The sequence below is a fragment of the Prinia subflava genome, chromosome 23, assembly GCF_021018805.1.
Source record: "Prinia subflava isolate CZ2003 ecotype Zambia chromosome 23, Cam_Psub_1.2, whole genome shotgun sequence".
NCBI lineage: Eukaryota > Metazoa > Chordata > Aves > Passeriformes > Cisticolidae > Prinia > Prinia subflava.
Genome location: NC_086269.1, coordinates 4,670,578 through 4,682,648, shown reverse-complemented (window position 1 = coordinate 4,682,648; position 12,071 = coordinate 4,670,578). Strand labels below are relative to the sequence as shown.

The 12,071-nt window shown below is 54.7% G+C and overlaps 1 protein-coding gene across 4 annotated transcripts; it reads left to right on the top strand.

The window, feature by feature from the left end:
- Positions 1 to 2,982: 2,982 nt before the first annotated feature.
- On the top strand, positions 2,983 to 11,549 carry PI16 (peptidase inhibitor 16). 4 transcript variants are annotated; one of them, XR_010082907.1, is made up of 9 exons: positions 2,984 to 3,223; positions 5,666 to 5,884; positions 6,144 to 6,253; positions 7,013 to 7,101; positions 7,535 to 7,627; positions 7,880 to 7,941; positions 8,032 to 9,517; positions 9,866 to 10,078; positions 11,086 to 11,549. XR_010082907.1 is itself a non-coding variant. In XM_063418407.1 (8 exons), the coding sequence occupies exons 1-8, from the start codon at positions 3,071 to 3,073 to the stop codon at positions 10,006 to 10,008; spliced, it is 2,352 nt and encodes a 783-aa protein (XP_063274477.1). In that variant the 5' UTR covers positions 2,983 to 3,070; the 3' UTR covers positions 10,009 to 11,549. The 4 variants fall into 4 exon arrangements, 3 of the variants coding, with proteins under 3 accessions (XP_063274477.1, XP_063274475.1, XP_063274478.1); XM_063418407.1 differs by having other exon boundaries at positions 2,983 to 3,223; positions 9,869 to 11,549; XM_063418405.1 differs by having other exon boundaries at positions 9,866 to 11,549.
- Positions 11,550 to 12,071: the final 522 nt, after the last annotated feature.

The window sequence follows — 12,071 nt, the reverse complement described above, 5'->3', positions numbered from 1 at the left end:
TGGTCCCCTCCATTGCTGGGCCTGTTTCCAGCAGGGACAGGGAGGTGTTTGCTGCTGGTTGAGTGAGAGGAGGTTCCTTTGCTTCAGTTCCTGAATCTCCCATGAATGCAGTGGGTCAGAAGGGTTGTGGGAGCACAAACAGCCTGCTGGGGGATTTGCATTTGGGATTTGCAGGTCCATCCAGCTTCCAAGTATTCCCCCCGAGTGTTTGGGCTGAAAGTGCTCTCATCCCACAATGTCCTGTGAGGGTTTGGAGAGGACTCACCTTTCTGGATTTTGCTTCTTGGCTGCTTTTTGCTAAATGGTGTCGCCCTTCCATGCCATTGCAACCCTTTGCAAAACTAAAACAGGAGGGCAGTTCTCCTGGTGGTCAGGAATCGCTTTTGGCCAAATCTGCCAAGCCCTGGTTTGCAGCATGGCTTCCAGAGTAGCTCCTGTCCCCAGCTGCCAGAGGAGAGTGGAGCTCACACCTTCTGCATCATCAGGATGGGAAAATCAGAGGTGAGGCCACAATGGCAAAACTGGGATGACCAAGGGGAGGTTTTGATACCTTGGGCAATGAGCTGCAAGTGACCCATGGTAATTTTCCTCATCAGAGCTCCAGTTTCACAGATCCCTGGAAAGGTTGCAGGAGGCTGGGACTTCCCTAGAGAGCCTGGTGGTCCTAGTGACCTGCTGAGGTGGAACTGAGTGAATGGAGCTGTTCCTGCAGCTATTGAGGCATTGTGGTGGCAGACACAATTGGAAAAGTCACAGATGGGGTGTCTACCATGGCCTCCCTCACCTCAGCTCTCCTTGGCACTCACTGCACCGGTTTGGACAATACCCCACTCTCACTCTGCTCAGCTCAGAGGGATCCCCAGTCAACACTTGTGTCCCAGCATTTTTAAATAATAGAATGGATGAGTGAATAGTGTGGAAGACAATAAACTCCTCCAGAGCTCATCAGTCCAGGCGAGCAGGGAAAAGAGAGAGATCCTGTTACTCCCACTCCAGTGCAGGAACCCTCTCAGACACCGGCCAGCCCCGCTGGAGACCCTCGAGATGTGAGTCAGGGGCAGCCCAGGCTTGGTCACTGCTGTGCTGCAGAGTGGGGCCTCTCTGGAGCCCCCAGGCTGGAGCAGAGCCTGTCAGGGGTTGGTGTGCGGCTCCTGTCCCCGTGCAGAGGGTGCTGCTCCCTGAGGTGTGGGGATGGGCTGTTCCTTGAGTGAGCAGAAGGAAAGCTGCATTCCACACACACTTACCTAATGCCGGCTGGACACGAGTGTCTCAGCCCAGGGTGGAGCCTGGACCCTGCACTGCTGATCTTGATGCTTCAGACATTGGCTGCAGAAGGAGCCATCGCAGCAGGTTGGGAGTTGAGAAATGGCCCTGCACCCCTTTGGCAGCCGCCCTGCGCTTGCCAAAGGCATCGGCTCTTACTCACGTTTCCCCACGAGCCACATGCCCTGGTGATGACTCCTCCAGGGCTGTTTGCTCCTCCCCACAAGCTCTGTGTATCCCATTTTTCTTCATCCTTGTTGCCCTGCTGTCTCCTGCAGGGCTCAGCCAGGGGCTATGGGGAGCTTGGCCCCGCATCTCCACCTTCCCAGTCACATTTAGAGAGACCAGCACCTGCACTGGTCTAATGGAAGGTGCCCACTAGAGGGGTTGGAATGAGATGATCTCTCAGGTTCTTCCCAATCCAAACCATTCCATGGCTCTGTGATTCTCAGCACTGCCTTGTTCCTTGTAAGCCAGGCCACGGTGAGCTGGGCAGCAGGAGCTGGAGCCTGTATTGATGTTTTCTAGACGTTTCTCCAGGTCTACAGAGATACAATAGCAAATGTGTTGAGGTGTCCCCATCAAGAGACAGATTCGCCTTAGCAATACATGGGAATCTGTGGTTTGACCATCTGAGCTGAAGACCTGGTGAGATGTTGGCCTCAGACCCCACTTGCAGGAATTGTTGGACAATTGAGGGGATGGCTGACCCCAGAGCCAGTGAAGGACAAGGTAATACACAGAGCTAAGAGATCTGGGGGGCAGGAGGAGAACTGCTGTGGTGAGAGGTGATCGGTGTGGTCCGAAACCAGAGCAAAGCCGACAAAGCATTGCCTGGGGACTGGGGAGGGGGAGGCGAAGCCTACAGCGTGTGATTAACTTGGCTCGGCTCTCCCGAGCTGCCCACCCGCTGCTCCTCTCGAGCAGGCTGCGATCCCAGCGGAGCTGCTGGAGCCGGGCCGGGCGCTTGCACAATCGCAGATGGGGAGCCGAGGCCGGAGCAGCCCGGGGGGCTCTGCCGGAGCGGCTGCGGCGCGGGGGCTGCGGGGCGCGGGTGCCGAGCAGCGCAGCCTGTCCCGCAGAGCCGCGGTGCGGTTATTGCAGCCAGCGCCGAGGGCAGCTACGGGCTCCCAGCTCTCCTGTTCGGGGCGATTTCAGCTCTGTACCCCGTTCTTCCTCTCCTGTTCCCCCTTCTCCTGATGGCTTACACTGCTTGCCCCTGTTCCCAGCAGGCTGGGGCAGCCCGGGGTCTGTTCCTCAGCTGCCAAATGCTGCTGTCCCCCAGTACAGACACGGGGCTGGCCCAGGTGGGCTCTGACTCTGTCTGGGGAGTTGCTGTGCTGCAAACTGCTCTCAGCAATTGCATCTTGCTGCCTTTGTTTATAACGCAGCTGCATTCCAGGGACGGGGGAAGACCCGTGTGAGAACAGGGCTTTGCTGATTGCTATGGGATTATTGTTACAGATTAGGAGAAATGGGACAGGAGGTAGAAGAGAGGACCTGTAACTGAGGCTCAAGGGATGGCTGAGGTTTGGAGCAGCAGAGGTTTGGATGAAGAGTGCCAGCCCAGGGATTAGGATTCAGGCACAGGGTCTGTCCCTGGGAGAGGACCCTGCGTGTTCGTTGGCACTGCTGCCTCTCCATCAAGGCCGATATGTGAGATGGGTGTGTTCTACATGGCTCCAAAACTCTAATAAATACATTTCCTCCCCAATCTTCAAGCTGTTGGGTGTTCCTGGCTTTTGGGAGGTGCTTTAAATCTGACTGCCAGAGCCGTGGGCTGCTGAGAGCAGAAGCTGCCTGCACAATGCTGAGCTCAGGTCTTCCTCCCGTTCTCCTGGTGCTCTCAATGCTGCAGCTGAGCTGGTCCCTGAGTGATGAAGAGAAGAAGATCATCTTGGATGAGCACAATAAATATCGCTCCCAGGTCTCTCCTCCTGCCAAGGGTATGATGAAGATGGTAAGTGGCTTTTATTAGAGAGGAATATTGGGGTGTTTGTGTGGTCCAAGGCTCGATCCTAATGCAAGGAGGGATCAGGGTGTTCCTTAGGGGAGGCAGAGCAATTCTTGTGTAGGGTTACAAGTAGGTGTCAGTGCAGGCGTTCCTTAAACAGCCTCAAAAAGAGAGGAGTTTCCTTTTGTCTTTGGAGTTGTCTTTGATCATTTTCTGGAAGTTCCCAAGTGTGATGTGAGTCCCCAGCTGCCCTTCCATGAGAGTGGTGCAGCCCTCAGTCACAGGAGTGCCTGCTGGAGCTCCCTGGGATGGCAGGAAGGGCAGGTGAGGGGCTGCCATGGGCAGGTACCATGACCTGGAGACTTTGCCATGGTTGTTACCAAGAGCTGGTGGGGGAATCCTGCTGTGTGGGACATCATGCACTGCTCTGTATTTGCCTTTGCAGGTGAAGGTATTTTTATCTATTGCAGGAATGTCAACTTGTCAGTCAAGGTCTTTCAGTTATTTGGGCTCATTACACTCCTAATCCTTGCCATGACTTGGTGTGTTGGAGATCCAAAGAAAACAGGATCTCCTGTCCTGATTTGTTTGGAGAAATCAAGTCAGGTCCCACACCAGTGGAACCTGTAGTAAGACCAAAAACAAGCTTGGTGCTGCTGCTGCTTTTTGTCTTGTTCAGACTCTTGATTTGATTAGAACTTGGCTATCAAGTTTTATCTTGCACCATATGTGATTTTTTCCTCCCTGTTTGCAAATTGCACAGAGAAGGATAATTGTTTATCATGGAAAGTTGGAGTCCTTTCCTCTTTGGGTCACTGTGCTTGGAGGACACCTTCCTGCCTGGCCCAGAAGTTGCCCAGCCTTATGGGCTGATAAATGGGAGCTTAACAATTAGAAAGAAGCAAAAAGTTGAATTCAGGGAGAGCAGGCCTGAGCAGTGACTGCAGACTCGAAGGGGACAGAGCCAGAGCCCTCAGCACCATGGTCCCATCGAACCCACCAGGCTCAGAGTGTCAGGGCTTTGGAGCCACAGTGTTAGAGAAAGCCTGAGGGAAATGGTGTCTCAAGGTCCTTAACTCAGTGCAATTCCAAACCTATGGGGGCTGCTCCTGAATCTTTGATTGTAGCCCCTGTGCTTTGAGATGCTCCCTCTGCAGCTTCTGCTCCTGCTTAAACACACAGGATCTGGAGCCAAAGGCTTTTTCATTTTGAATCCCAGCAAATGTTTAGCTCACAGCAGCCCTGACGATTCTTCAGTAGAGGTTTTCCATGAGAACATCGTCCTCACTTCCCTCCTGGGACTTTTGCTTGGGCTGTCTCTGCCTCTGGGTTCACCTGCTGCTGTGGCACCGTGCCTGGCTGAAGTCACTCCGTGCTTCCTTTTGGGACATGGGGCTGGTTGCTTTGGAAATATTTAGTTGAAGGGGAGGAATCTGTAGCCTAAAATCACTTTACTAATGAGGCAAATCTGCAGGTGTGAGTTCCCTATTTATGGAGCCCAGCTCTGTGCCAGAGGGAGAGGGGTGTGTGCTCCCCAAATTGGGGTCTCCAGCCATCTCTCAGTGTGGCTCAGGGCCATGGTGAGGGGTGAACCAACACTCTCTGTCCCATCCAGGTGTTTCCTCCCCCCAGTGCCTTCGGGCCTGTCCTCCTCCCCTCAACCCCCCAGTGGTGATGTGCCCTCCTGTCTGGCACCTTTTGGATGCAGCCCTGGCTCTGTCCAGGAGGGTCCCCCCTCAGGACCCCCTGTTTGCAGGGCTGCCTTCCAGCAGCCAAGCTGCTCTCTCCGTCAAGGATGGTCCAAACAGCTGCAGTGTAGGATTCCCCATATGCATGGCTGAGAGAAAAGCTCTCTACTTCTCCTCCTCCTCCTCCTCCTCCTCCCTGTTCTCCTCCCGCACATCCCTGTGGCTGGGGGCTCAGCTGGCGGCGGGGCCGCTGCTGCTCCAGAGGGGGCTCCTGGCTGGCAGCCAGGTGGCCACGTCTCTGCTCCAGGCAGACAGATGATGTTTCCCAGGAGCGTGTGCTCCCAGCTGCCAGGAGAGATGTATCCCATTCCCCTCCTGTCCCCACCCTGGGCGTGGAGGGACAGCCCCAGGCCCCTCTGGTGTGACCCACAGTGGGTTTCCTTCCCTTCTCCATGACTTCATGGTTTCTCCATGCTGAGTTGAGGATGCTCCGTGATGGTGTTAGATGAGCTCCAGGAGAGGTTGTGAGGGTTGTGCTGGTGCCCTGACCTTCTCCTGTTTGATCTGTAAACCAAGGTTTAGTTTGTGCTGGGACTGACCATGGAGCTCCCCTCTCCTGAGCTCTGTTGGGTAGGGATTTGAGTTTTCCTCATGAATGGGGAAACTGCAGCCAGAGAGCGCAGGGGCCCTTGGTGAGTGCCTTGTTCCTGTTGGAGAGCCCAGTGTCCCTCTGTGTGTGCTGACACCGAGCTCCTTTCAGACCTGGGACAAGGAGCTGGAGGCCCTGGCTCAATCCTATGCAGAGAAGTGCATCTGGGACCACAACAAGGAGAGAGGCCGACGGGGAGAAAACCTCTTTGCTATGGCCCCAACCCTGGAGCTAGAATTCGCCGTGGAAGACTGGAACGGGGAGGAGAAATTCTACAACTTGACAACATCCACATGTGTCCCCGGGCAGATGTGTGGCCACTACACCCAGGTACCAGCTGCTGGCGTGGAGGGGTGGCTGCTCAGCAGAGCTGGGTGCCAGATATTCTCAGAGAGATGAAGTCTGAGTGTTTCTTCACAGCTTGGGTAGGAGCAGAGATGGTGGTGGATCCTGAGAGCCAAAGGAACATGGGGATGTGGGATCTGGGGCACACTCTGTGGGATGAGGAGGTCTTTGGAGCAGCCTTTGAGGCCAGGGGACAGGTTGCCTTCACCCAATCCCCTCAGCTCCACCCTGGTCTTTGCCTTAGGTGGTCTGGTCAAACACGCATCAGATCGGCTGCGGGGCACATTTTTGTGAGAAGATCGATGGAATCGAAACAGAGAACATGCACCTGCTGGTTTGCAACTACTATCCCCCGTAAGTCCCAGGCACTGCATGGATTGGTGCATCTCAGTGGGGTTTCTGTGCTGGAAATGCCCTGGCTTCCGTCCTCATGTCAGAGCAGGGTTTGTCCTTGGTCAGAAATAGAAGTTCCAAATAATGCCTCTGTTATCTTGGGTTGGTCCCAGAGTAAGGAAGGGTTGTCTGGAGATCCTGGCCCATGATTGTGACTGCTGAGGGCTGGTTCAGCTCCTGACACACACCCAGGGAGGGACCTTCTTCCCCAGGAGCTGCTCAAGGTTGAAGTGGCCGTAGCTGAGGGTACAAACAGCTCCCTGCCCTGGGCCTTGCTCTTCCCTGCTGGCAGCAGCCACTGCCTGGGGGTGGAGAAGCCCTTTTGCAGCAGCAGGAAGGGTTGGATGTGGGAGGAGAGCTGGGTACCCCCTTTCCAGCCCTGGGACCAGCCTTGGCTCCACTTGCTTAGAGCTGCTGAGAGCACCAAGAGCAGCTTGTGGCTGCAGACCTTCCCGGGGGTCTGGAGCAGAAGTGAGACAGAATTCCCTGTCCCAATGCCCACCCCCTGCTCTGTTCTGAGGGGAGTCAGGGATCTGCCCTGGCTTTAGCTGCCTTGGGGTCAGGCTGGTGAGTAAATGGCCCTGACAGGCCGTGGCAGGGGACCAAGACCTGTTTTGTGTGTTGATCCCAAGTTTTGCCTTGGCTGAATCAGCCCCCTCTCTGGGATGGGTGTTTCCCCTTTCCTCACACCTTCCTTATCTTGGCATTTTCTGCTTCCAGGGGTAACGTGAAAGGGAGAAAGCCCTACATGGAAGGACCCTCATGTGAAATGTGTCCCCCAGGCACAGTCTGTGAGAACAACCTGTGTGGTGAGTGAGCAGAGCCATGCATGGCCCTGGAGGGGCTGTTGGGACCGAGACCCTGGGCTGGGTCTGAGCTCTGAACCCTCCTGGAGCTGTCAGGAAGCCCTTGAACTGCACTTCCAGGGCTGGACCATGAGACATCAGGAGCAATTCCTGCTCCTAGCAGAGGTCAACTGCCTTAAGATAAGGAGGACTGGACAAGAGCCTTGTACCCCGTTGGGCAGCATTTTCTGCCCCTTGCATGGCAGGAGGCTGTGTGAGGGACATGAGATGTCTCCAGGTTGGGAACCTCAGAGTGGGGGATGGCCCAGAGTGACCTGAGAGGGATCAGCTGCTGTTTCAGCCCCTCACTGGTTTCTGCTGGTCCTGCTCAGTGCAGGGGATCCACTGAGATCAGCTGAGCCAGCCCTAACCCACGGCACTTTTCATCTCTCACCAGAACTCGTTGTAGAAGAGACCACTCCGGCCTCTGTGACAACAAAGGCAAGGCCAGCCAAACCAGAGCCCACAGCCAAACCAGAGCCCACAGCCAAACCAGAGCCCACAGCCACAGCCAAACCAGAGCCCACAGCTAAACCAGAGCCCACATCCACAGCTAAACCAGGGCCCACAAGCAAACCAGGGCCCACAAGCAAACCAGAGCCCACAGCCAAACCAGAGCCCACAGCCACAGCTAAACCAGAGCCCACAGCCACAGCTAAACCAGGGCCCACAGCCACAGCTAAACCAGGGCCCACAGCCAAACCAGAGCCCACAGCCACAGCTAAACCAGGGCCCACAGCCACAGCCAAACCAGAGCCCACAGCCACAGCCAAAGCAGAGCCCACAGCCAAACCAGAGCCCACAGTCAAAGCAGAGCCCACAGCCAAACCAGGGCCCACAGCCACAGCCAAACCAGAGCCCACAGCCAAAGCAGAGCCCACAGTCAAAGCAGAGCCCACAGCCAAACCAGAGCCCACAGCCACAGCTAAACCAGAGCCCACAGCCACAGCTAAACCAGGGCCCACAGCCACAGCCAAACCAGAGCCCACAGCCACAGCTAAACCAGGGCCCACAGCTAAACCAGGGCCCACAGCTAAACCAGGGCCCACAGCTAAACCAGGGCCCACAGCCACAGCTAAACCAGGGCCCACAGCCAAACCAGAGCCCACAGCACCAGTCCACACTACAGCTGAATCAGAACCCACACCGGTGTCCCTCACAGCCAAACCAGCACCTACAACACCAGCACACACCACAGCCAAACCCAAACCCACACCAGTGTCCATTGCAGCCAAACCAGAACCCACAAAACCAGTGTCTACCACAGCCAAGCCAGAACCTACAACCACATTCCCAACCACAGCCAAGCCCAAACCCCCAGCACAGGCACCCTTCAGCACAGCCAAGCCAAAACTTGCCAGCATGCTCCCAACAACAACCCCAGCCAGGCCAAAACCCACAACACCAGCAGCCACCACAGCCACGGCCAAGCCAAAACCCACCAGCACTGCAGCCAAGCCAAAGCCTACCACAGCTATGGCCAAGCCAACACCCACCACACCCAAACCCACCCTAACTACCACTGCCACTAAGCCAACAACCACCACTACTACCAAGACAACACACAGCCCCCTGAAATCCAACACAACAAACACCACCAGCAAACCAAGAACCTCCACACCAAACCCCACCACAACCACCACCACTACCACCAAAGCAACACCCACCACTACCACCACACCAAACCCCACAACCACCACCACTATCATCACACCAAACCCCACCACAACCAACACCACTACAGCCAAGCCAAAACCAACAACAGCTATGGCCAAGCCAACACCCACCACACCAAAACCCACCCCAACTATCGCTACGACAAAACTTGCTACAGTCACAGCCAAACCAACACCCACCACACCAACATCTACCACCACGACAGCCAAGCCAACACCTGCTGCTACAATGCTAGCACCTGCCACAACAGCAAAGACACAACTGAAAACAGCCACAACCACAAAGCCAGAATCAGAAAAGCCTGATCCTACTGAGGCAACTGGGGTCATTCTTTCCTTTGAGCCCACCTTAGACCCAGATTATAAAGTATCTCCAGAGGCAGACACTGGAGAGCCTCTTAGCTCCTTCAGTACAGAGGATCCAGACTTATTAGAAAGCATGGGCACAGCCTTCAGCCCCAGATCAGTCCCAGAAAGAAAGAAAGATGTCAAAGAGGATGAGAAAGAGAAATCAGCCTTTTCTAGTCCATCTCCATCCCTCAGCCAAGCTGTTCCAGAGATGAAGTTAGGTCTCAATAGAGCTGAGCTCATAACCCCCTCCAAGTCAGTGCTCCTCAGCCCTGAAGAGCCCACGTTCTTGCGCTTAACATCATCCTCCAAAGACAAAAAAGGGCCGAGCCCCCATTTCCAGACCTCCCTCTCAGGTAAGGCAACCGTGGAGTTTGTCCTGGCATGGACACTCGGACGTTCAGGGATCCCCAAGCAGCATGGAGAGGGCTTGGGAGGAGCAGTGTCAGACTGGTCCTTTGGATCCTCCTCTTGTATGTGGCGCCAAGCCTCTTCCTCACTTGCTCTAACCCTGAGGGGTTGGTTGGATGTCCCTGAAGCATGGTCTCATTCACAGCCTGCTCCCACTAACGCACAGCTTCCCTGGACCAGAGCTCTGCTGCCTCACAGTGCCTCGGGGCACGTCATGGCACACATGCATGAGTGGGAGTTTCTCTTCTGCCAGATCATCCCCTCTAACTCCCCATTTTCCTCTCTTCTTCCAGCAGGTGCCCTGGACACAGAAGATCTGGAGACAAACTCAGACCAGACAAGTGTGGATCCACCCAAAGCTGGAGCCCCCAGGACCTGCTTGGGCCTTTTGCTCTTCCTCCTCCCCAGTGCCACCCTGGTGGGCCTTCTGCTCTGAAGGGTCTTCCTCAGCTCTCCCTGCACCCCTCACCAAGGCTTTTGTCAGCGCTGGTTCTTCCACAGCCCTGGTAGGCTCAGGAGACTCCTTAGACAATTCACACCCTCCCTCCTTACGCTGCCTCCTCTGCTGCAGCCCCAGTGAGCCAAGGGGGAGCTTTTTCCCCTTCCTGAGGAGACCTGAGGGCAGGAGGGTGTTTGCCATACTGCTGGTGACCTTGGGCACTTCTCCTTTTTCCTGGCTTCTGTTCCATTCCCAGGCTGGAATTGTTGAGCTCTCCCACTCACCTGTCCATGTGGCTGGCAGGCCCTGCCACAGCGTGACCCTGGGGACAGCAGGGTGACTTGGGGACAATGAGACATGGTGTTGGCTTTGGTGTTTGTAGATGAGACATGGTTGTTGACTTTGGCGTTTTTTTAAAGCAGAAATGCTCTTTTCCCTCCCAATGTGTCCTTCTCAATTTTGGACAAGTTTTACCTCTTTCCTTTCTTGTCCAAATGGAGTTGCTGTTTTGAGGATTTCTGTTTCCTCCTGCTCCTGGTACAGCTCTGGCCAGTACTACCCAGCTGTTCCCCCCTCTCCTCCTCACACTCTGCAGCCCTTGCCTCCTCCAGTGCCGAAGATTTATTTTACGCGTGTGCCTGCACCTGTGTGCACGCACAGAAGAGAAACCTCCAGAGCTGATGGAGGCCACCAGCTCCTTCATGTAGCTTTTCCCTGCATGGCTTCATCCTTTGCATCATTCCAGTGTATTTGAATTTAGATACAGATTCCTCTTGACGTGTAACTTGTGTGTGTGCGGCTGAGGAGAACAAGTCCCCAGGTGTGCTGGTACAATCTGAGCTCCAGGGATACAAGTGACATTGTTAGAGGTTATTGGTGGCTCCTGGGCTTGTTGCAGGACCACTGGCATTGTCTGGGCCACTGTGCTTTGTTATCCCACATCTCTCCTCCCTTCCCCTGAGGATTCCTGGTCAGAGGTGTGAAATATGTGAGAAGCTTTGCAGACAGGTGGAAGGAAGATAACAGAGAGATGCAGCCCCTTCTCCGGTCATTGCAACCTTTCCTTTCTTACAGATGAGGTGGAGGATGACCTGAAGGCCATTACTGAGATCCTCCACTGCTGCTCTGTCCTGTGCATCCCCAGAGCATGCACTGAATAAATCCTGTTGTGAAAGTCTGTTCACTGTCTCTCTGGGGGACCTGGACACCTGGGAGCCACTTGTTATACCTGTAAAATGCTCTTAATTATGTGCTTACATAGAATTGCTAAAAGATAACATGACTTCTGTAGGTCCAGAAGGGGTTTTTTGGCTTTCCAAAAGCATCCATGTGCTGCATTTTGTAAGGGTGTGACTTAATGTTTTTAAAGCTGTGTAAAAGCAGCAGGAGGCCATGGGGATTGAGGATGACGTAGGGAATTTTTCTTGAGCATCCAGCTGAGTGTAAAGTAAAAATGTGTCCCCACCAGAAACTCTTGGGCAAGGGAAGCAAGAGAAAAAGAGCTCAGAGAAAAAAAAAAAAAGAAAAAGAAATAAAAACCATGGCTGGAGCACTTCTGGTTCCCTGTTTTATGCAGCCCAGTACAAGCCTCCCACTCCCAAACTCACACAATTTCATCTTTGAGGCATAGAAAAAAGTTAAATACAAGGGTACATCCCCAGATCCTGTGGTTTTCCAGCATTTTCACCTCAGAACATCCATCTGGGAGCAGCATAAGGGGAAAGGGTCTCACGAGGCAGAATCAGCACTGCAGTGATTCTGGTCTCTGACTTTGCCTTTTGCTTTTCCCCATCCTCTGCCCCTGTAGCTCCACATTTCCCTTCTCCCGAAGCCCCGCTGTGGCAGCCCGGCAGCAGCAGCTGTCCTGCAGGAACCCAGCTGCCTGCGGGGTGTTCTCGGGTCACTGGCCAGTCCAGCCCGGCCAGGCACTGACCAGCAGATGGCACTGGGACAGGCACCAGTGGGAACTGGGCAGCTCAACTCCCTGCCCGCAGGTCTGAGCTCGATTCCACCGCCAGCTTCAGATGTAGTTAAGGATCAGATTCAAAAGAACCCCGTGC